This window comes from Mirounga angustirostris, unplaced genomic scaffold (assembly GCF_029215605.1).
Source record: "Mirounga angustirostris isolate CCGP_5_RB_7025 unplaced genomic scaffold, mMirAng1.0.hap1 SCAF_4, whole genome shotgun sequence".
NCBI classification, from domain to species: Eukaryota; Metazoa; Chordata; class Mammalia; order Carnivora; family Phocidae; genus Mirounga; species Mirounga angustirostris.
In genome coordinates this window covers 118,393,678-118,419,448 of record NW_026991712.1, presented here as the reverse complement: position 1 = coordinate 118,419,448, position 25,771 = coordinate 118,393,678, and the positions used below count along the sequence as shown (strand labels likewise).

The 25,771-nt window shown below is 36.7% G+C and overlaps 1 protein-coding gene across 5 annotated transcripts in view; it reads left to right on the top strand.

Annotated features, from left to right (window-relative positions):
- Window positions 1-3,350: 3,350 nt before the first annotated feature.
- Window positions 3,351-25,771, top strand: part of SH3GLB1 (SH3 domain containing GRB2 like, endophilin B1) — a 35,279-nt gene continuing 12,858 nt past the window's right edge. The window contains exons 1-5 of one of the 5 annotated variants that reach the window (XM_045897281.3): window positions 3,351-3,693; window positions 14,434-14,575; window positions 18,029-18,157; window positions 20,491-20,624; window positions 22,083-22,175. In XM_045897281.3, the coding sequence (XP_045753237.1) occupies window positions 3,622-3,693; window positions 14,434-14,575; window positions 18,029-18,157; window positions 20,491-20,624; window positions 22,083-22,175 (570 nt within the window). In that variant the 5' untranslated portion in view covers window positions 3,351-3,621. Of the gene's footprint in view, window positions 3,694-8,893; window positions 9,064-10,364; window positions 10,529-14,433; window positions 14,576-18,028; window positions 18,158-20,490; window positions 20,625-22,082; window positions 22,176-25,771 lie in introns of those variants that run through there. The other 4 variants (XM_064588882.1, XM_045897283.3, XM_045897284.3 and 1 more) reach the window with 4 other exon arrangements.

The window sequence follows — 25,771 nt, the reverse complement described above, 5'->3', positions numbered from 1 at the left end:
GGGCTCTTCCTACAGTTTAGTTATTATTGATAATGCTGCTATAAACATCAGGGTGGGGGCACCTCGGTGGCTCAGCTGGTTGGGCAACCAGCTCTTGGTTTCAGCTCAGGTCATGATCTCAGGGTTATGAGACCGAGCCCTGCATCGGGCTCACTGTGGAGTCTGCTTGTCCCTCTCCCTCCCCTTCTGCCCTTAGCACTGGTGCGCCATGCTCGCTCTCTCTCTCTCTCTCTCTCTCTCTCTCCCGCCCTCAAATAAATAAAATCTTCCCAAATATTCAGGGTGCATGTACCCCTTTGAATCTGTAGTTTTGAATCCTTTGGATAAATACCTAGTAGTGCAGTTGCTGGGTCATAGGGTAGTTTTATTTTTAACTTTTTGAGGAACCTCCATACTATTTTCCAGACTTGCTGCACCAGTTTGCATTCCCACCAACAGTATAAGAGAGTGGGGAAAACTCTTTAGGCTACTTGCCCATTTTTGTGGAGGTTTATTTAGTTAAAACTGGATCGATAATATCATCTATAAATACACTTAACCAGCCACACTGTATTATGTTACCATATGCTGATGCAAATAATTAAAGGAAATTACTAATTTCAACTCTTGAAGTTGTGAAATTCCCATTCTTCCCTTAGGATACCTCATTTACTATCTGTGACATGTGTCTAAATGTTAAAGTGCAAAGTAAGGACACCAGGGTCAATCCATACTTTTGAAAAAATTAATGAAACAAATTTTTCCTATTTGTTAGATAAAATACAAACCAAACTTATAATATTTTTTCTGCACTCCAGTGGGTCATATTGCATACCCCAATGAAGTACATATTCCACCACTTTAGATGTCATTGGTCTAGACATGAGGTAATGAACACCTTGTCAGCCACCAACAAAAAAAACAAAAAAAAAATTAAAATGCATATCATACTACCTACAAAACCATTTTTATAAAGGTTTTATTTTTTTTAAGCTAAAAATTTGGGGGAAGATTTCAGGTATTCAGCACTTTGTATGATCTTAAAAATATTGCTTTCATAATACTTTGTATTGGAATAAGAAGTTAGTATAGGGGACAGAAAAAGAAAGCATTAAAAGGTGATCTAGAACGCTTACAGGAAGACCAAACCTCCAAATTAGAATTCAGGTTACTAGGTACAGGCTGGAAATGAACATTTAAAAGCACTCTGGATTCCTCCTTGGCATTTCATCACACTTTACTTATTCAACTTCTGTCTTACCAGATTAGTTATAAAATCCCATGAGAGCAAGGGCTGTTCTGTCTTGTTGCCTGCCAGCCACAAGAATATTACCATGTGGCACACAGGAGATGTCCAAAAAATATTTACTGAATGAATGCATGAAAGAATGAAGTGGTATAATTGAAGTCATGATTAAGAAACTAATCAAAGAAAAGGAACTAAAAAAAAGTGCTAAACATTGAACTTAAGGAATACCTACAGTAAAGCCATCAGAAGTGCCAGCAGAATAGAATGGACAAGTCCAGGAGGTAGAGGGCAAACCAGGAAATAATAAGGGCCTATAAAGGTGTGCATCATTGGGAAGGTGGAGAATAGAGTCCTGTGGAAGTGTGAGAAAAAGCCAATGAGTTTATTAAGAAGATAACTGGCAACCTCAAGAATGCTAGTTAGGTGTAGTTATAGCAATGGAAGTCAACTGCATTGAAACAGGCAGGAAATGGATAGTAAGAGAATAGAGGCAATACACGAGTCTTATGATTTTGTCAGTGAAACAAGAGAAACAGTATTATAGCTCTAAAGGACTCAACAAGTTAGAAGTTTTTTTTTTTTTTTCAAGTTAGGAAGATCTACATGTTTGAGGAAGAGGATTCAGAGTTTTTTCTATTAATGGTGGGCACAGTTTTGTGATCCTAAAATGGAATGAACATAGATTACAGCAAATACACTTATTGTGAAGACAGATGTCCAGAAAGAGAGAAAGTGCTTTTCCACATAAAAATCTAAAATGGACAATAAATGAAAAACAAGATTCCTGATTACATATTTCCTTTTTTCATATTTCTGGGAAAACAGGTTGAGATGAAAGATACACGGAGTAGTTTTGGTCTTGGAGACTCATTCTTTTGGAGTTACCTTAGAAAGAAGTGGTTGTTTCTGTCACCACCACAAAAAAATAAAAGAACACAAACATTTATACGTATCGGCTATTCTTTTTGTCTTTAGGAACGAATCTTTCAGCCTTTAACAACAGCTACTGCTTCTGTGACCGCTTCAGTAAAACATTAAAGCACAAACATGAGCTCATTTCATTGCCTGCTGGGCCTGCATTTTCCCAGCCCTAATGTAACGAAAGGACAGTGACAAAAAATAACATGGAGTGTTTTCTTATTCTTGAAATACTGTCTCTCCCTCTGTGCTATGTCCTGTTTTAACGTAATTCAAACATAGGTTGGCATCATGAAAGATGCTTAGGAAGTTACTTGGAATCATGGGCTCTTGAACAGATTTCACATCATATTCTCATTTATTAAAATTCCCCAGGCTGAATGTTAAGGGTGAAGAGTTATTCTATCTCACTCACCATTTTATACTTCTTTGCGTCCTCCACCCGGCACTTTGTGTCCCCCGTCACCGCACTTTGCACACAGTAGGCATCTCATGTCCCTCCCGTAATCCAGCGTGGGCCTGCTGCCTTGAAACAGTCACAAAGTCCCTTCAGCAGCAAATAGTTAACAGAGCTTGAGGTGGGGGTGGAGATGTCCCCGAAGGCTGTCAAGTAACCGAACTGAGAGCTCCTTGAGGCCAGGGACAGTCTTGTTCAGCATGGTATCTCAGCACCTGATTCAGTCCTGGTACACAGAAGATTCTCAGTAATGCTGAATGAGCAACAGACTCGGTGGGAACTGTAAGTTCAACCCTATTCTAATAGCAAACGTTCGCCGAGTGCCACCAGGCGTCCGGGATAAGCGGGGCGCTTGTGCTACAAGATGACAGGGAGCTGTTGGTTCTAATTTCACAGATGGTGTAATTCTATACTACCATTTTCAAATTTTCTCTTAAAACAAAAAGGGGGATTTGGGTTGTCTCTGCTTTTAGTTTTCAGGGGCTTAAATGCAAACCTACAGCAGCTCTACGACCCCGAGGCTCCCTTCTCGGGGGTAACGTGACCCTCCCTACTGGGCGGCTGGCCGAGCTTCCGGCGCGCCCAGCGACTGCGCCGCGGCGATCCAGAAGGGGTCGCTGCTCCCGCGATAACCTCTGAAAAGGCTCCACCCCGCGGCCCGCGCCGGCTCCCTCCGTCCGAGACCCCACCCCACACGGCGGATTACCAGTCGGCCAGTGTCCGACACGCCCACCGCGGCTAGTGCCGACGCTAACGCCCCACTCCCGGCGGAGCAGGCCCTGCGTCTCGGCCGCCGCCGCCGCCGCCTGGGCGCGCGGCCCGCCCCGAAGCGCTCGTTCTCTCCCTTCGCCCCACCCTCTCGCTTCCCCTTCACGGAAACGACAGCTGCGGCGGCGGAGCTGGCGCCGCCTCCCTCCACCTACCACGTCTGCCCCCGCCACTCTCGCCCGGCGCCCCAGCCCGGCCGCGCCGCCTCCCCGCTAGGTCAGCCGGCAGCTGCGCCCGGCTGCCGCCCAGGATGAACATCATGGACTTCAACGTGAAGAAGCTGGCGGCCGACGCGGGAACCTTCCTCAGTCGCGCAGTGCAGGTACCGCGGTAGGGCGTGGGGGCAGGGCCGGCGGCGCCCGAGAGGGCCAAGGAGGGGCGGCCCGAGGCGGCGGCGCTCTCCGCACCCGGCTGCACCGACTGGCTGGCAGGCCTGCGGCCGGAGGCCTGGCTGATGGGCGCGGCCTGGTGCCCCTCCGGGGCCGGCGGCCGTTTTCTTCCCACCTCCAGTTCAACCGCCGCTTCCCCGGAAGCGAGGCGGGGTGGGGACGCTGCCGGGAGCTCCCCCGGCCCCTGAAGGACACCTCGAGTTCGGCCGCGGGCCGAGACACAGCACCGCCCGCCTCTCTGGCCCCACGACGACGGTGCTGGCGTGGCCGCCCTCCTGGGGCGGGCGAGGGCCCTGCGAGTCCCGCGCGGCAACCGAGACGCAGACCTTTCTTGCACCACCCCCACCCTTTCCTTTCGTCTCCCTCACTCTCCCCGCGGAGTCCAAGAAGGAAGTTTCTTTTTCCTGCCCCCGAACCCAAAGAGCTGCCAACACAGTTCCTTCCAGCCCCCTCTCTCTCTCTCCCTGAAAGGACGGTCGCTGGGCTTAGGCAGTCCGCGGTGAAATGGAGATCACCCGTTGGCGTCCTTCTCCGCCAAGGCCTTGGGAGGCCTGGAGTTTGGGGGTTCCCACTCATGCTCAAAATGGGAAGCGCCGGCAGTAGGGCTTGGAGAGGGGGGAGGGGGAGACTCGTGTTCTGCCTGTTGTCAGAGTTTTGTGTTTCAAATACACTTTAAGGGGGAAACGTAGCTCTCTCGCGGCATTCCACAAAGAAGTACAGTCTAGGGAACTTGGACGGTTTTCCACAGTCATCACCCACATTATGCCAACTCAGTTAAAGCTATGAGCAGATGTAAATTTCACCACAACAAGAGTTATAAACAATCTGGTGTTAATGGCATAGTCACAATAGCAACAACATTCTCTTTTGTAAAGAGAAAACAAAAATAGTTTTCTAATATGCATACCGAACTGATACTGAAATGTAAATCAGTTGTCCTGCCTTTACTATACTTGTCTCCTTTACCGCAATTTTATTGGTATAGTTGATCTTACATTGCACTGCTCTTGGCAAAAGAATGGTAGAACTAGAGCAAGGTAATAGCTGCCTATATTGTGAAAAGACCGTCAAACGTTTGCAAGGCATTTGACAGATTACCTACTATCCTTTCTGTAATTTTGCCAGATAGATATTATTAACTCCTTTTATATATAAGGAAGTAGCCTTAGAGAGGTTAAGAAACTTGATTAACTTGCATGGCTAGTAAATAACCAAGTGCTGTCTGATCTACTCCTCATTGCAAGCTGCTTCTCTCTTCCAGGGTAGGCATTGTAGATATAGAATAACAGAATGTTACAGGCTAGAGAGACCTTAAAGATCATCTAGTACTACAGTCTGAGCATTTCAATAATACTTAAGCAGATAGCACTTACGGCATGGGAAATTCCTTCTAGGTCTTGATTCTCAGTTCCATAATCTGCATAGTGAGTAATAAGCTAGCTGCCTTAACCCTCATCTCCCTATTCTCCATGAAAATATAAGCTATATTGTAAAGACATTGAGCTGTATGGTTAAAATAATTTCTTGATTTAAATTAACCTACTTTTAATAGCTCAAAGATGGTGAGCAAGAAGAATGAGTGCTTGAAGGTCTGAAATGAATTTGATTTGTGAGACTTAAAAGTTAACTGAAAAGAGGCCTTTGGTGTTTTATTGCTGATTCCCAATGATTTTGTTTGCTGAGTGGAGATTTGACATTATAATGACACTTTCAAAGACAGGTATGTTTTCAGGTACATAATCCACGGTGCTTAAATAGGACAGACACATGTACTAGAATTTGATTTAAATTGTCAATAGACTTGATATAAAAAATCTAGCAAAGTTCTCAAAAGAGTACCCTAGATGAATTTTAATTACTCATTGTTTCAGATTCTTTAGTTTTTAAAGTCTGTCCTAATCTCTTGAGCTATCAAATAATTTTCGGTATTAAATACTTTCATGCCTACTCCGTGTCTGCCTTACACTGTTTTGGACACTGGTGATACAGCAGTGAATAAATTAACAAAATATCTGCCCTCCTGGAGCTTATAATCTAACAGTAAATACATCAGGTGATGGAGAAAAAGGCCAGAGGTAATAAGTAAATGGCGGGGGTGGCAGTTTTTGCCATGTTGTATAGACATAATGATCATGGCAAGCCTTTCCAATAGGATCAAATTCCAAAAGACCTCAAGGAAGTGACAGTTCCAGTTTTTTGGAGGAAAAGCAATTTAGGCAGAAGGAACAAGTGCAAAGACTGAGGTTCTGGGGTACTAAGGACATCAGTTAGGGAGCTGTAGCCATAGGATAGGCAAAAAGTGATATAACTTAGGTGAAAGTGATAGCAGGGAAGGTTCAGAATCTGTTCAGTATTGCTTCCCAGATTGGCTCTAGGGTAGGAAGGAGGAAAGATGAGTTACGGATGGCTATAAGGTTTTGGCTTGAGCCATTTACTGAAGAAGGGAAAAATTTCAGGAGGAACAGACTTCAGTATGTCTTTTTATATTAAGTCTGTATCTGTTAGAAATAGATTCCGAAATATTTATGTATAAACTATATCATGTCTGAGGATTGCTTTAAAATATTCCAGAAGAGAGAAAAGGGGAGTAGTTGAAACATTGACGGAATGTTGACAGTTACGAAGCTGAGTTTCATTATACTATCAGACTTTTGAATGTTTTGACATTTTGCACAGTACTGTTGTTTTTTTTTTTTTATTATGTAAGGAAAAAAAATAATTCCAAAATGTAACACGTGAAATTTGGAATGTTGTTTGGTAATTTTCAACAAAAACATTGCTTTGTCATTTTAGTATTTAGTCAATAACTGAATTCCCAGGCTAAATTGCATTGACATCAGTATAGTGTCAAGTGCCAAGTTTCACGCTAAGAATAGGGTAAGAACTATGCCAGTTACTCATTATAAGCAATAAGAACAGTAGGAATGGAATTTAGCTTTCACATTTCTAAATAATAATTTCTATTCAAATCAAATTATACCTTAAGGAATAGACCATTCTTTGGGTGGCCAACTGCCATATCTTTTTTCATTTTACTTAAAAATTTTTATGTTATTACGTTAACAAGTAAACACTCCCTGTTTTAAAAAAGAAAAACTATTAAACATACAAATGGGTTTCATCACTCTATTCTCACTCATAAAATCTGTTTATATGCCTTGCAACTTTGAAAGAATGTTGAGGTAAAAATATATGATAAATAGATATATTCATTCCTTAACAGTCTGTTTGGGTGCTTTTATTATTCTTAACTCCCTCAAAATAATAGAATACAAAAGCATCAGGTAATTTGCCCTCCATAAATTGTTACTTTAATACTGTCTTAAAAGACATTTATTCTTGGGGTGCCTGGGTGGCTCAGTTGTTAAGCGTCTGCCTTCGGCTCAGGTCATGATCCCAGGGTCCTGGGTTTGAGCCCCGCATCGGGCTCCCTGCTCAGCGGGAAGCCTGCTTCTCCCTCTCCCACTCCCCCTGCTTGTGTTCCCTCTCTCGCTGTGTCTCTGTCAAATAAATAAATAAAATCTTTAAAAAAAAAAAAAAAAAGACATTATAGTATCTGTCTTTTTGGTCCAGACTCCTTAGTTGAGCATTACATACCCCTTTCCAGCCTTTTCTTTTCTCTCATATATAAACACTGTATTGCTATCAAATTATTTTTTAATTTCCAAAATACTTTGTACTTTTCTAACTGTAGACTTTTTGTTCATACAGTTAAACTCATCATGAATGTCCTCTACCCCCTCCCTCTTTGTGTAGTCTTTCCTTCCCTCAAGATAAAACTTAAAGTCCATCTCAGACCACAAGAGCTTGAAGTGAACTCCTGTGGCATTTTTCAATTCGGTACGATCATGTGGCATTTTTCTTCTAATGAACTGTTATGTAAGGTCCCTCAGAGCTATAAAATTCTGTTTCTCTATGGCTTTCCCATCTTTAATATAAAGTTTGTATCAACTCTGTTTCTTACTCCCCTCTCACAGTATCCAACATTGTTCTTTTAAATTTTTTCTATCATTTCAACCAGGCAGGGTATCCATATGCAAAGTTTACTCTTTGAATCATTTAGCATGTTAAATAATTTTGTTCTTTTTATTAGTATTTTTCTAACATTATATCTGCTGAACTTGAAGTTGACTAATGCCAGTCTAAAATATTAAACTGTTTAATTCAATCTGTATTTATTGAGTACCTCCTAGGTGCTTGGCACTGAAGTACAAAGATGAATGAGACCTAGTTGCTGCCCTCAAAGACTTCATAGTCTAGCCCCATTTTGTCATAATTATTTTTTCTTTGTAGTAAATATCCATTTTTTGAAGTACTATTCTGTTACTTCATTTGATAAATGTTTCAAGTGGACACATTTTTACTTCAGAATTGATACTGAAGCAAAAGTTTGCTCACCATCTTTAAAATAAGACCATATGCTTTCCAAAAAAAAATTTCAACTTTAATTACTTAGGAGTTTCGTTTTAACTTTCTAACTTTGAACCTAACTACTGAAGTTATATTATGAACTTCATGAATGCCAGCTGTTTTCTGAGGGGGGAAAAAGTCTTTAATATTTAGTTGCAAGCTTGGCTTTCATCTCTGATTTAATTTAGCAAACGATGGTGTGTCTAACCTGGAGAGGTAAAGATGAATATGCTGCTGCCCTCAACTAACTCCTGTTAGATCCTATCTGGATGGAATTCCAACTTGTCCAAACATTGGTCCAAGCCCTTTTGAAATCCTGTTTCCTTTATGGAATTTAAACTGTAACAACTTCACCATGTCTCTCAAATTCTATAAACAAAACATGTCACATTCAAAGTCCGTACATTTTCTCATTACGTAAAAACTTTGCATATTTACTGTTACCCAAAACTTCATATCCTTTGGTGTTATTGATGTTAATTTAGTAAACTACTAGATAGAAGATGGTTTGTTAACCTGATGTTAAAATAATCATCTACGAGCTTAGAACAGTAGTTCTCAGTCTTAGCTGCACTTAAAATTACCTGAGGAATCTTTACAGGCTACACCCCAGTCTGGTTAAAGTGGAATCTTTGGGGTTGGATTTGGCATCATTGTTTTTTGTTTTTTTTTTTTTTTTTTAAAGATTTTTATTTATTTGACAGAGAAAGACACAGTGAGAGAGGGAACACAAACGGGGAGTGGGAGAGGGAGAAGCAGACTCCCTGCCGAGCAGGGAGCCCGATGCGGGACTCGATCCAGGGACTCCAGGATCATGACCTGAGCCGAAGGCAGTCGCTTAACCAACTGAGCCACCCAGGCGCCCGGCATCATTGTTTTTGAAAACTCCCCAGGTAATTCCAAAGAGCAGCCAAAATTGAGAATAAGTTGAGAAGTATCTACTTTACAGTTTACTAACACATTATAATCAGAATTTGTGTTACACATTTTTCCCCCAAAAAGTTTAGATGACTTTTAAAATATTACTTCACCCAAAGAATTGATGATGAGAGGTCATACTAAATAGATGTCTTTCGTCACAAAGCCTTTTTACTTGTTGTCCTTTTCTCTTTGTGGTAAAGCATGGTATAGAATCCAGGCTCCATGTTTTATACTGTAGGCTATATGCCTATCCTATAATAAAGAAAAGATCACAGTGCCTGGCGTAATGTGGCTGACTCAAAGACAGTTCTTTCCTTAAAGCAGTGTTTAGAGAAAATATATAAAGAGAGGGGATTAAGCTTTCTGTTCTCTTGTCATTTTACTGTATTACTAAGGAAATAATTATGAAAGAACTGTACATCAAATTATGTCATGGAGAACATTGGATTTTGATTTCTGTGACATTCTGACTTTCATTATAGGTTGTTTTCACAAAGATTTTTATTAAAACTACTAAACATTCATTAAAATACTTAAAATCAACTATAGTTTTTAACAGCTGTTAGGAGACTACAAACTAGGGACTCCTGGGTGGCTCAGTCGGTTAAGCGTCTGCCTTGGGCTCAGGTCATGATCTCAGGGTCCTGGGATTGAGTCCCACATCGGGCTCCTTGCTCAGCGGGGAGTCTGCTTCTCCCTCTGCTTGTGCTCTCTCTCCTTTTTAAAAAAAAAAAAAAAGGAGACTACAAACTAATGATTTTGGACTTAAAGATGTTGAAAACTAAAAGTTTTAAGAATAAAATTTTAAATTTTTGGTATTTAAGAGAAGGATTTTTAATTTTTTAAAGAAAGAAAAGATCTTTTGTCTTTCTCAGAAGCATACCATTATTATCATTTTGTTTCTTAAGACCATAAAATCCTTGATGGCAAGAACCATGTCATGTGCTGCTTCTACATCTCACATATAATAGAAGAAAATATATACCCCATAAGTATTTTGATTAACAATTTAAACCTAAATCTAGTTGATATAACTCATCATATTCTATAGTAGATGCTTTATTAAAACGTATTAGAGAAAAATGTATGTATTAAATGATACTGTATTGTTAACTTAATATGTCATACCTTCTGATTAATGATGGAAAAAAATCCTTAAACCCCCACAATAAAATCATGGGAGATACTATGTCTTTTACAGTTATGTATTTAATAAAATTTAAATGTATAATTTCAACTTAAATATATGATAACGTTAGCAATGTTTTTTTGTACCCCCACCTTTTTTGTTCATTCCAGATAGGATTAAAGTTATCCTTAATTTGATAATTACTGAATACATGTAGGAAGCTGAGGTGGGCTATAAGATCCGTCTGACCAGAGTGCTGTGAACAAAGACACAGGGGCAAGGAAGAACTGAAATATATTTGTATAATGGTAATAGAAAATATTAATTTCTTGAAATCAGCAAGTATTTACTGGAAGTCTTATAGTGGAATGAGACTATGATTTTAATAAACAGGTGAAATTGAAACACGACACTGACACCTTAAGCAAAATGTTCATCAATAAAGTTTTGATTCTTACCTACATATTATAAAGGGGGTTTTTTGGAGTGTTTGATATAAAATGCACAGCTTAGTATATGGCATTTTCTAATTTATACTACGCCCTGACACTGTTAAAAATACAGAAGTTTTAAAAAAAGTTCTTATAAATCATCTTACTGAGAAAAGAAAATGTTAAAAACAAAATATAAAACAAGACCATATATAACATACTGGAATTCAAAGCACAGAATTAGGTAGAGTAAAAGAATAGCAACTGTTTTTCTCTCAGAAAATGCAAGTAAATATCAGACTTTATTACTGGTACTTAATACACTGCTCACGTGGGCTTTCCTACAGAACTGCTGTTTTCTAAACTGGTTTTCTATAATCAGACTTTATCTCACTCATTCTTAAGCATTCTTTTTATTTTTGGGTTTTGTTTTTTGCCCTTCTGAACTAATATACTAAAAACCTCCTTACAGTGTTTATGGGATCTTACATTATAAGTCAGTTTATTTTATTTCTTGCTCAGACTCCTAAAAAATGACATGTTGCAAATACTGAGCTTGGCGCTGTTATACATTCTGTCTTTTCACTAAAAAGCAAAGTATTTAATGAAAGATACTATAAGGTAGTATGATGAGAGTCATAGAGAAAGTAATTAAATAATTAAGCAAATGGGCCTTCTGACCTGAAGTTTGAAATATTTTATTTTCCAAATAATTAACTTTCTCGTTAACTTTCCGAAATATTATTGGGAGAAAACTTGCCCTGAAACCTAACTTGTGTTAGATAAACTTACTGATAAACTACTGTTTATAAATTGCTATTTATAGACATTTTTAAGTAATTTCTAGCCTGTACCTCTAATTCCAATGTTTCTAAAACATCTGTTAAAGTTTTTTTTTTTATTTTTTTATTAACATATAATGTATTATTTGTTTCAGGGGTACAGGTCTGTGATTCACCAGTCTTATACCAATTCACAGTGCTCACCGTAGTACATACCCTCCCCAGTGTCCATCACCCAGCCACTGTTAGATAAAGTTTAACATAATTTTATGTACTGAAGAAAATAGGCCTGTAAGTTTATATTGTTTAGATAATAGTTTTCATTTAGCTCTCCTCTAACAGCAACCATGTCTTCTAGTTCTTAGCAGAGTGCCTTGCACAAAAACTGACCTACTAAATACTGATTTTTAAATTATGAGTCTACGGATTATTGTTTTAATCTGTTCTTGGTTGTTAAATATAAGGAGTTCTATAAAAAATTAACATGTATAAAGGTGGTGCTAATGAATCTTCTAGAAGTGCAACTGGAAGATAAATCATCAGAGGACACTCTACCCTTCCCTTAGAAATCCCTCATTTCTTATCGTTCGCTCTCAGGTCAATTGTTACCTGCTCAGAGAAGCTGTTCTAACCACCCACATCTCACACTGAAAACTCCTCTTCCCCGCTTCCAGGCCCAGGTTGCATATCCCTCTCCCCTTGAAGCCTTCCCTGATTCTCCTGTTTTCCCCTCTCCCTGCAGATTGAATTCTTCCTTCCTCTGTACTCAAATTCATTAATTCATTCAGTTAAATGTTCAGTCACTCACTCAAGAAATAATAGGACCACCTACTCAGTCCTCTGTCCACTGTCTTTTTATCTTTATATTCTTATTATCAAATTATTGTTTGTTGTCTGCCCCATTAAAATGGGAGCTTCCTAAGAGCAGAAACCTGTTTTTTCTGGCTGCTGAAACCCTTGTGCTTAGAATAGTGCCTGGCACATATGAAGGTGCTTAATAAATATGTGTTCAGGGAGTGAATCAAATAAACAAATACTCTTCACATAAGTAGGGCTCAAATAAACAAACAAATATACTTTCTTATTAAGGTGCTAAGTTAAGAATTTTTCTCTACTGGTAGATTATCCTTTATAGGTGATGTTCACATGGGTATATTCCCCCTTTTCTTTCCCTTCTATTGGTTGCTTTACCTGAGAGAGAATCTATTTAACCATTAGAGGTAGACTTTGAACATGTGAAATTCTAATCTATCCCTCTTTAGAGGTCTATAGCCTCAAATTTTCAGGGATCTGTAGAGAATACCACAGTTCTCTCTCAAAACTGAAATTGCAGTAGTTACCCAGCTGACCTTGGCATCAGGGTTTTGATCTTTTGCCTAATGCATCTCCTATTCCCATCCTCAGTTACAGTACACTGCAAGACTGTGGTCTTAGGCAGTAGCTTTGGAAGTGCTATTCCCCGTTCCACCCACTGGGTGAGGGCTTGGCTACAGGCCAGTCTCAAAAAGACCTAAGGCTTTACAAAAGCTATTGAAGCATTTATTTCTAGCCCCTGAACAAGACCTTCAATGGGGGGTTGTAACCAGACTCTTAAGAATAACATTCTAGAGGACTTTTTAGCTAAAATTGTTAACTGATAGTCAACAGAAAGTATTCGACCAATAAGAAGGATGCTAAAAGAAACAGATAATAAAACTCAGAAAAATGGAGCAGCAGAAGATATTTTAAGAAATGAAAGGGAAGAAAAAAGCAAGATAAACATTATATTCTGTTAGCCAGAAATGAGTCATGACTAATGAGTATAGAATTAGTGCTAGTGATACGCCTCTGTTATGATGGGAGAAAGCCACATATTCTAGAGGAAAAATATACATGATAAACAGCCTGAGTCATCACTTCTAGTATTTAAAAGTCTTCAAAAGTCTCCATAAAATCTACATGGAAAACTTTTTATCTCTTTGTTCTTGTATGGGCATTGCTGCCTTTCCTCAAAAACCAACACACTCAAGGTCATAAAAATTGATATGCTGAGTATATTTAACTACATATTATGATCTTTAAAAAATGCTCCTCCATGGTAGGAATAGTATATGTTCCAAAAGTTAGTCTATAAATCAATTGTTGGAATATACCCTGAAGAAACAAATGATGGTTTCCCAGAACATCCCATAAGAGCCTATCTAACTAGGTGTGATTAAAGTGCCATTAATACAAAGCCACATTAAACATAAGCAGCCCTTTTTTAAATTCAAAATAATAATTACCAGGCACTGAACAAAGTGATTTGCATATGTACTCTTAATTAATTCTCAAAGCACTATGTTATGTATCATCTCCCTTTAATAATAGAAGATACCTAAGAAGAAAATATTCAAAAGCCTGTTCAGGTCACAAAATTAAGCAGTGCTGTCAGGATTTGAATTCAGCACCAACTGACTCAAAGTTCTTACTCCTTATCACTATACTATCCTACCTTTAGATGTAAGAAATATTTATATACTTTATATACCAGGCAGTATATAGATTCTCTGTAGAGTTCACTCCATTTTAGCAGAACTAAGGATATAATCTTAAGAGAAGGTCAGCATAGGGGCGCCTGGGTGGCTCAGTTGGTTAAGCGACTGCCTTCAGCTCAGGTCATGATCCTGGAGTCCCGGGACCGAGTCCCACATTGGGCTCCCTGCTCAGCAGGGAGTCTGCTTCTCCCTCTGACCCTTCCCCCCTCATGTGCTCTCTCTCTCTCTCTCTCTCTCTCTCTCTCTCTCATTCTCGCTCTCTCAAATAAATAAATAAAATCTTTAAAAAAAAAAAGAGAGAGAAGGTCAGCATAAGTGCCACAAAAGAGGTATGGATAAACTGCCATAGGGGCAAAAACATTCAAGGCAATGGTTTACAATTATTTGTATGTTCGGGATTGTCTGGGTTTGAGTTTTTAATTATTGATATAGGTTCCTAAAATGTATTTGAGGTATATTTAATTTTTTTTATAATTAATAACAGTTCACAGAAGAAAAGCTTGGCCAGGCGGAGAAGACAGAACTGGATGCTCACTTAGAGAACCTTCTTAGCAAAGCTGAATGTACCAAAATATGGACAGAAAAAATAATGAAACAAACTGAAGTGTTATTACAGCCAAATCCAAGTAAGAAACTTTTTACCTTTGTCTACCTTATTGACTAATCTGATTAAAAGATACCATTAGTAGGTTTTTTTGATGTTAAAAAAAAAAGGTTTTGATGGCTACTGGAAAACAGTTTTTGGTTTGTGGCTTTCAGGTGTATGGGTTTTGTGTGTGTGTGCGCGTGCGCGCTTTTGGTGAAGAAGAGGGTGATAAACACTTCTTTGTGTACCCTCTAACAAATTGATTAATTGTGTTTTCCATGCCTTTGTAGAATCCTTTTGATAATTTCAGGGAGTGAATTTTGTTTTTGAGAGAGAGAAAGAACATACGAGTGCCCCCTTCCCCCCACTCCTTGAGGGTGAGGGAGAGAGAGAATCCTAAGCTCATTGTGGAACCCAGTGTGGGGCTCGATCTCACAAAACTGAGACCATGACCTGAGCCAAAGTCAAGAGTCAGCACTTAATGGACTGAGCCAGCCTGGCGCCCCAGGAGTAGCTTTTAATTTTAAGAGTTAGAAAGGGCTGTGAAAATAGGAGAATTGTCCCCAAATAATTAAGGGAAAATTATATGGAAACTTACATAGTTACCAATTATGGAAACTTACATAGTTACCAATTATTTATGTCTATGTTGTTTGATATTTTTACATAAATTATTCCATTTGATTTTTAGACAACTATAAGGTTTTTCAGATCACCCATCTCAGTAATTTATCAAATAAGGTGCACAATTATTAATTGCAAATCACAAGTTAGCATTTTATACAGTGTAGAATAGCTAATTAGAAGTGGAAATTGAACTAGAATCTGGTGCATCAACACCCAGTCTTTTCACCCTGAGCTTTACACATCAAAACTGAAGAACAAAGGCAGCAGCAAATGCTTTCCTTCCCATTTTCCCCAGTGTTGTGACCATGTTGTGAAATGCCATAAGCTCACTTTTAGATACTAGCTTAAGTTCCAAGCTTTAAACTTTGTTCCTATTCCATGAACCTGAAGCACTATACAAAACATTAGTAATTCTGTACCATCATGGTAACCTTTTGAAATAGGCCTTTTACACTTTGAGTGAGGCCTGTTGTCTTTGGGCACCATGTGGTATTTCTTACTCATTTAAGACTACTTAAATTATATACCAGGGCACCTTAAAAAAGTAGTAGACATTTTTCCTTATGTTCCTTGCTCTATCCAGAGTTCTTCACGTAAGTAGTCTGTTCTACATGTTTTTCTGAATGGCAAACTCATACACAACTGATAAACGGGAATTTCATTAGTATAAAGTTACAATGGCTCATATAATACAATTTTTTTTTTTTAAAGATTTTATTTATTTATCTGAGACAGAGAGAATGAGAGAGACAGAGAGCGCATGAGAGGGGGGAGGGTCAGAGGGAGAAGCAGGCTCCCCGCGGAGCAGGGAGCCTGATGCGGACTCGATCCCGGGACTCCAGGATCATGACCTGAGCCGAAGGCAGTCGCTTAACCAACTGAGCCACCCAGGCGCCCTCATATAATACAATTTTAATTAGTGTTTTAAGTCTAAAGTAGTAAACAAATTTGGATTTTTTTGTTTGTGCTCTGATTATAAATTACATAGATTATGAGTGGTCAGACCCAAACCTCTTTTTCCTGTAAGCCCTATAATTTTTACAGTATGATTTTCTGGAACCTAGGGTTTTTCAAAAATATATATTGCATTATAGCAGTATTGCCCACATATTCTTTTAAGATTTTATTATGGTCTATTGCTGCCCTATTGAAATGAACATTTACTTAAAGTATGCCAAATGTTTATTAACTGAAGTCAACATAGGATTCAACTTTAAACTTTTGACCAAATAGGTAGAAATGCACCAAAGCTAAGAATCACTCTCATCGTCAGATAATGAAATTCTGAAATGTAGTTAACATCTTTTAAATGGTTGTGTTTTGAACTGACTCTTTTTGGTTTGAACTAATTTAAAGGTTTTAAAAGTCCTGCGTAAAAACTTCTGATGGTGCTCCAGAGTCTACCACATAAATGAGTATTATTCCAATAGCCTATTTTATGTATTATAATCAATGCTTATGCTGATTCCTCAAGTGTTTCTGTTACTGGTTCAGTTCACTTTTTAAGTTTCCAGTGCACTGTGTGAAACTTCCACTTGTAGAGTAATTATCTGAGATGCTTAGAAGGAACTTTTTTTTTTTTTTAGCTTCTCTTTAGACTATAAATTTGATTTATAGTTAATCATTGTTTCTGGAAACTGATCTTTTTCTCATTTGTCTCTCATATACCTATTAGGCAGCCGTGTAAGTGTGAATATTTTGTATATTGCACTAACCAGGCATTTATTCAGATTTTACTGATTATTTTTTTCCTTTCCATGTATACTAGCATTCTACTGTTTCTTTTAACCTGTCTCATATTTTAACGAAATCTTTTGAGTGAATACATGGTGAGGGGTATCTGTATATCTTGTATTTTAAACAAAATTAAATAAAATTAAGCCAAGACATCATATTGCTGATCTCTGTCTGTGACTGGTCCAAACCTAGGTGGTTCTATTCCTTAATTTCCATGCCTATATTTAGACTCTAGGAAGGAGAGAGACCATGTGGGCACGCAAAAGTACGATAAAGGGGGGCGCCTGAGTGGCTCAGTCGTTAAGCGTCTGCCTTCACTCAGGTCATGATCCCAGGGTCCTGGGATCCAGCCCGGCATCTGGCTCCCTGATCTGCGGGAAGCCTGCTTCTCCCTCTCCCACCCCCCTGCTTGTGTTCCCTCTCTCACTGTGTCTCTCTCTGTCAAATAAATAGAATCTTAAAAAAAAAAAGTATGATAAAGGTATCAAAAGTATGTGACTCTTTGCTTCTAATAGGTACTTTATATCCATTTTTTCATAGCTGGAAGTCCCTGGTTTTGAAATTGAACATATATTCAAGGTTAAAAATCAGATTTATGAATGGGGCAAAGGCAACGTCATTAGATATTAAGTGAATACCAGTGCTTTTAGAATCTCATCATATGATAGTTTCACTTTAAGTAAATATTTTTGTGCCAAAATATTTTATCAGATTTCTTTTTTTTTTTTTTTTTAATTATTTATTTATTTATTTGACAGAGAGAGACACAGTGAGAGAGGGAACACAAGCAGGGGGAGTGGGAGAGGGAGAAGCAGGCTTCCCGCGGAGCAGGGAGCCCGATGCGGGGCTCGATCCCAGGACCCTGGGACCATGACCTGAGCCGAAGGCAGACGCTTAACGACTGAGCCACCCAGGCGCCCCTTTTATCAGATTTCTAAAGTATAAGTTTCATAGAGCTATATAATATTCTAACATAAAAATTAATAATTATGTATTAAGATATGTACTTAAAAGCATGCCAACTTCATCTTATTTTACAGGATGATAAACGGGTAGTAGGGAAAAAAAACAATTTTTTAAATAGTTGTGGTTTTTTGAAATCATTGATAATTTTAAACCTTTCTCCTAGATGCCAGGATAGAAGAATTTGTTTATGAGAAACTGGATAGAAAAGCTCCAAGTCGTATAAACAACCCAGAACTTTTGGGACAATATATGATTGATGCAGGGACTGAGTTTGGCCCAGGAACAGCTTATGGTAAGCAAAAGGCAAAAAGATCTGCTAAAAACTAGCTTTACTTTTAGATTTTTACTACTTAGAGACATCATTAACATCTACCTAATATTAGTAGAATCAATTTTAACTTCAAATTTTTTATGTTTAAGTTTTGGATAAAGTAAGAAATAGAGATGACCAGTAAATATGAATGGTTCAACTTAATATATTTAAGTATATATTCTGAGAATTCACATTTATCATTTTAGATCTAAAAGTTAACTGAATTCTTCAGTTGTGCTCCCATTGAATCTTGCAACCTCCGTTATAGTACTTCTTTTGATATATTGTAATTTTTGTTTATATGTCTCCCCTAGATGATTTTTTTTAAGCTTTCTTGAGGGCTTATTTATTTTTGTAATAAAATGCCTGGCACATAGTGTTTGAACATACCACTAGTGCTTTCATTACACAGTAATGTCACTACCACAAAAATGTTAACAGTGGTTATCTTTGGATGTTTGGATTACATTTCATTCTATTTTCCTCAGCTAGTTCAGATTTTCTATAATCATGTTTTATAGTTATGCCAGCTTTTTTAGTTGCTATACTGACTTTTTCAGTGTATAACTCTGAAGCTCATTATTCCCCAAATCTAATTTTCTCCGAATATAAGACTATTTCAGATTCCTATAGCTTCTTTTCCTATTGTTCATGGCAAGTAATTCTCTTTATTAAGACTTCTGCAGGAAATTGGTCCTTATGTGAGTATGAAATGTAGGTAAATTAAATGATTTTCTATGTGTAGTACTGATTTATAAAATAGTTCGTAAACTCTGGAACAAAATGAACTTAAAGTTTTTTGTTTTTTTGTTTTTTTGTTTTTAAAGATTTTATTAATTTATTTTACAGAGACACAGCAAGAGAGGGAACACAAGCAGGGGGAGTGGGAGAGGGAGAAGCAGGCTTCCCACCGAGCAGGGAGCCCGATGCGGGGCTCGATCCCAGGACCCTGGGATCATGACCTGAGCCGAAGGCAGACGCTTAATGCCTGAGCCACCCAGACACCCCTCAACTTAATGTTTTAATAGTTACCTTTATGTCAGAAGGAAATAACCTAAATACTGTATAATGAATGGCGTTAATCCATTGACTGTTAGATGTACAACTGAAACTTTTACATTGTGGTCTTCAAAAGGTACTTCTTTGAGAAGTCTGAAAATGATTAAAATTTCTATAGTTTTATTTCTAAATTTTAACTATTAATTTTAGAAAAATTTTACACATTAAACAGATTTTTTGTGCCTGCTTGTGCCAGAAGCAGTTAGATGCTGGAGGTCATAAAGGTACATGAAGGACACCTAGCCCTTTCCTTCACCAAGCTGAAGGCCTAGTGGGGCACAAACATTCAAAAGCCTTATAAATTTTTTCCTTTTTTAATATGCTTAATCTGTTTTCACCTGTAGTAGTTCTATTGACTGTACCTTGATTACTGGAATTGGGCTTTGTGAATCTATTTAATCATAATTGATAATAACTAACAATTGAGTATTTCAGGCATTGGGCTAAACATACACAATAAATGTATTATTTCCATAAGTCTTCACTTACAGCCTACTTATAAATTCTATAATCTCCATTTTGAAGACAAGGAAACTGAGTCTTAGATTACATAATTCATCTATGATCATATAGCAAGTAACTCAAAGAGAGATCTGTATCCAGACATGGAGCTCTTAACGACTATGTTATATTATCTTCCTTGCCAAGCAAATCTAGTCTTATTCTAACATGGAGGATTTAAGATCCACAGAATTGAAGATTAGAGGTAGAACTCGAAGTAGAACCTTGGTCTTGTGGTTCCCTTTCTTTTTGCTCTATTTTCCACTGAGCGTGTCCTATTTAAACATTAAGGTATATGTGTTGCAAAACATGGATTTTTCTTTAACTTAAGATACAAATACACAGTTATTATTTAAAGATACTTGAGGCCCATGCATAATATAGAAATACTAGACAAATTTTGTCTTGATCTACTTATGAAAATATTTTAAGCATTATGCTTTTCTAAACATATCTCCGCTGTTTGAGCTGTGATCATAAATACTTTTTAGTGTATTTATCCTCTTTTGTTCCATTGGTTGAATTGGTACAGTTAACTGTGATATGATAAGGACTTCTTGAACCTGTCATTTTCATTTAGATATTTATAATCTTAAATTTACTTTTAAAATAAAACTAATGACAGCTAATTCTCTTTGATTTTTTAAGTAAACAAGTGACAACTAACTTTAAAGCAGATCAGATTGCTGATTTTATTTTCTGACATTACCAGAAGATGGTAAAAAAAAAAAACACACTTTTTTCCTTTGCAGGTAATGCCCTTATTAAATGTGGAGAAACACAAAAACGAATTGGAACAGCAGACAGAGAGCTGATTCAAACATCAGCTTTAAATTTTCTCACTCCTTTAAGAAACTTTATAGAAGGAGATTACAAAACAATTGCTGTGAGTTGGAAAATGTTCCCTTTTTTTTAGTAAAATAATTTATATATATAATTACACTTTTTAATGAATAATTTGCCCTCTTACGGACTGTGTAGATGTAGCAGATTAGAAAATTTAAATAATCTAGCTAGGTACATATTCAGCAGAACACAAAGCTAACCAAAATAAAGAACTTCCATTTTTGTGTCCCTGCAGTGTTATTTAGATTACATCAATTGTTGTTCATTACCAGCACTAAAATTTGTAGAGAAATTCCTGGAATGATTATAAAAATATGGCACAAAATACCTCCATAGTATAGCCATGTTAGCTATTCATTTAAACTGGGAGCCAATAACCTAATTACTGTATTTCTGGCTGTTCAACTTTCTGTTGTTTGCATCCCTAGAAGTCTTGTTATCTTCTCCTCACACAGCTGTGTTTTATTGCTGAAGAAATAAATGTAACTTTCCCAAGCCTAATATTATTTTTTAGGTTTTTTTTAAGCAATGGAGAGTGAAGATCTAGATGGATTTTTTTTGCCTAAGATTTTTGCAAGATTGTTCTTTATTGTAAATACTACTATAAACTTTAATTTGCAGATTTCTTACTATAAAATATTCTAGAAACTCAGTATGTGTACAATGAATTTGTCTCTGGGTAAAAAGTATTTTGCCCGAGACAAAGGAAAAACCACCAAGTTGAAATACAATTTAAAAAATATTAGATTGTCAGTAGGATGAAATGTGATATATGAAATCTGTCTGAGAATTAATAAAGCAAGCAGTGGATTTTTATAAACTTACCTGTTATGGTGAAGTTCCCATGAGGAATTCTAAGATACCGTACTAATGTTTATTCATTATTCTATAAATTTGAAATTTCCTTTTGTAGTAATAGAGTTGCTTTCAGTGCTCTGGCACATTAAGTGAGCCTGCCCAGTCCTTGAGGTAGATCACTTAGGGTGTCAAGGAACTTTGACCTAGGCCCATACCTCCTTTACCTTGGCACTTCCTAGATAATCTGTTTGAAACAGTTTATCAACCTGGGCATTACTGACATTTTCGGTAGAAGAGTTCTTTGTTGTAGAAGCTGTACTGCATTGTAGGATATTTAGCAGCATCCTGGTTTCTACCTAGTAACATCTCCCCACCCCCCAGTTGTGACAGCCAAGATGATAGAGCAAAACATTCCCTAGATGGCAAAACTGCAAAATATTAAAATATGCATTTCTTTGTTTCTGCCATCACCTGCCATCTTTCCCAGATTTCCCCAGCATCTAGAATGTCTCCATTATTTTAAAATTGAAAACCATAAGAAAAAGGAGTCAAGTGTTACTTCATAGCCAATTTTGTAATCATTGATCTTTGTTTATCAGATGATTCATGTATTTAATGGAGACTGGTACTTTAAATGTGTATGCTCTTACTGGATTTTAGCATCTTTAGCCTTTATTTTTTTTCTTTTCTATTTTTATAGAAAGAAAGGAAACTATTACAAAATAAAAGGCTGGATTTGGATGCTGCAAAAACCAGACTAAAAAAGGCAAAAGCTGCAGAAACTAGAGCGTCAGTAAGTAGTGTTTTTTTGCATAGAAAAAATCTTAGGTTGATAAATTTAAAATTTGTAAAGTATTTTACTCCTATACCATGCAAGCTACAGTCTATTACTAAGAGTAGAATATGATTTTAGGGTATTGTTTTTGTGTTTAAACAAACTTATCAGAACTTAATGCATCCAAATCAGTGCACAGTAGTCATATCAACAGGCAGTATTATTTCAGTGATACACCTGTTGCTAAAAAATAAAAATTATAAGAGCTCCTAAAGTTCTGTCATGTTCTTTAAATATCCTCAGTGATGATGGCAAATATCCTTTTGGAGATAGGTTTATTATATTTGAAATAGAAAAACAGATAGTAATTAAGATGAGAATAAGTCAAGTTTGAGATTGCTAATGTGTGACCTAAAAATTAAACTTGACACCCTTTCCACATGTGAGTCAAACTGACTAAAGGCGTCACCAAGAATAATTCCAAAACCATTCAAACAGTTGCAGCATGGACGCCCAGGTGACTATTTTGAAGGGGAGGAAACCCATTTGGATACATAAGTTCTGATATATTTTTCATAAAATCAACCTCAGAATAGTCTTCATTTTAAATGGAGTTGGTTAAATATTAAATATAGTAATTTAATGATTCATACACATGTATTTATAAGTTTCTTAAAAGGTTTTATTTATAAGCTTATTTAATCTATTATTTATACTGCTTATATTTCCATTCCAAAGATGGAAGACATTAATCAGATAGTATAATATAAACAAGTCTGAATTTATTAGAGGAGGCTAACAGGTTAATTCTTAACTTATACTAAGGGATATGTTTTGTCAAGAAGCATGACATTCCCCCTGCCTTCTGTTCCCAACTCACTACCACTGTCATTATCAAGAATCATTGCCTTAAGGAACATAGGCCACAGTGCTGGTGGAAGACAACTGTGGCTCCCTTGTTTGGGGAAAGAAGAGGTTGAGACTTGTTTTATAGTGAAATTTAAAACTGGTAAAATTGGGATTAAACAGTGATGTCTTGTGAAAATACCCCAACACTATATGAGCAGAATAAATTTCTTCTAGAAATATCTTCTTCTAAACAGTTCCCCTTTTGGAGAGTCTGTATTAATTACTGCTGAAGAAGAGCTTGCTTTGACAAGACATTAAATCGAAATTCTCTGGCTATTTCACCTCAGGATTTATCATGATGTCATCATCAAGAACACCCTAACTTCCCAAAACAGGCTTTTCACAGAATCAGAACTTCAAAATGAACACTGTAGGTGACAAGAGATTCTAAATTAGGATTAGTTTCTAGTTGCTAATAATAGATTTATGTGGTAAAATATAAATTGATTTTTTTTTAAAGATTTTATTTATTTATTTGACAGACAGCGAGAGAGGGAACACAAGCGGGGGGAGTGGGAGAGGGAGAAGCAGACTCCCTGCTGAGCAGGGAGCCCAATGGGGGCTTGAACCCAGGACCCCGGGATCATGACCTGAGCCGAAGGCAGACACTTAACTGAGCCGCCCAGGCGCCCCTGAATTGATTTTTAAGATACTAATTTCATAATCAGGAAAAAAATGTTAAGATAAATAAGGATCATTTGGAAATAAGTCAAAATCTCTTTATTCAAAATGCCTGTATGCGCCCAATAATGATTGTGGAATGAGAATACTGTCATCAAGTGTCAGTACAAAACTTTCTTTCACAAGCACTATTACAGAATAATGATAATCTTTTTTATCTGGAAAAATTCCAGAAAACTTAGAGATTTAACACTGTATAAGGTCCTTTGGTTATTCTAAATTATTTTACCATTGCTATTAAAATGTGTAAGAACTAAATATAATAGTAGGCAAATTTTGAAAGATGTTTCCTTTTGATATATCTGGAAAAGATCTTGACAGTTTTTCTGTGCTGAGTATTGTTGAGGACAGATTTTTTCCATGAGAATTTACATTTAAAATAAAAATGAAAAATTACACAAATGACTTTATTGAACAATTTCATTTATACACAGCTTTTCTAGAATTTATATATTGCATAAAACAAAGTTAACTGTAGCCAAATATTTAAAATATTAGTTTAGGTAGAAATTCACATTTCCTGATTATAGTTGTGTTCTTTTCCCCTAGATAACCAACTCGTTTTTCTTCAAACTTTATAGTAGTAAGTCTGAAATACTTTAGAAGGGAGAAGTCCTCTTACTTTATTATTACATAAAGCCTATTATTTTGTGATCTTTGGTGGGTTTTTTTTTTCTTTCTGTATTTCTTTTCTGTTTACTTGAAGAATACAGAAAAATAGAAACCACTGTGAGTTTGTGTTTGTTTTTTTTTTTCTTTGACACATTTCCTCATTCCTAGTTGACTCTAATCCCAGAATTTCTTTGAATTCACTTTATAAATTTCCATGGATTGTTTTGTGAGTAGTTATTTCTCTGCAAGTAAGGTTTGGGACCTGTGCATATCAGCACTTTTTTTTTTTTTTAATAATTCATTTACTTGTTTCTTGTTACCTCTTTTTAAAGTCTATATTTATTGAATGCTTATTTTGTACAAGGCACTTTGCTGAGGAATTCAGAGATAAATAATGCAAAATCTCTACTGCCCTCAGTTCACAATCTAGTATACTAGATTGAACTTTTTGATGACTTAGCCAAGTCAGTAAAATATTTATGCCTGTATCCAATATTGCTACTTTATTAACTTGTATTTTATTAGTTAGCATATTGAAAAATGGTAAAGCAACATCAAAGGCATTTCTCAAAAATACACCAATTGAACAGAAAGAAAACCTACTTGAATGTTTCACAATGAACAAAAACACAATTTTGAAAATAGTATAAAACTTGTCAAAGAAGCAAAGACAAATAAAATTTCTGCATTTAAATTAACCCAGCTTTAGTCTTATATAATTTTTTTTTTTAATTATTCCGGACTTCTGTTAATGGAAAGAAAAAAATCATCTAGTTTCAAAGCTCTCTAATATTTAGAGGTTTAAACCTCAGTTTTGGGTATAACAAGTGTGGAAAATACATCTTCAATAACACAGTATTGTGAATGTCCCTCTGCCCAATTAAGCATTTCCACATATGTCTAAATCTTTAATCTGTAAACTGAGCACCATCATGTAACTTAACCTTAATGTACACATATGAGAATTTAAAGCTTATTAAAGCTTAATAAAATAATATTAATAATTTAATATTATTAAAAATATAAGGATTGACATACCTTTCATATTTCTTCAGGGTATGCCAAGACCTGGCTGAGGATGACTGAAAGAGAACATGGTTGAAGGCATCATACATTCATAAAATAGAAATGATCTTTGAATAGGAAAGTTGTGGGTAGGCAGAAGGGCTTTCATAGGTGAAAATTTAATAAAAATTGTAGGTAACTGGCAGTCTTTAAAGTGATGTGTTTTTCCTAAATGATTCTAATTTAAAATCAAGCATCAACCATGTTTTTTGTCTTTAAAAATCTGAATCTTTTGGAAAAGTTGAATAGGCACCACTATTGTGAAATTCTGTAGAACAACATAGATGTCTTTTTAAGTAGAAAACCATTTTTTCAGCTCTCTTAATACTTGTTTGTGTGTCCTTTAT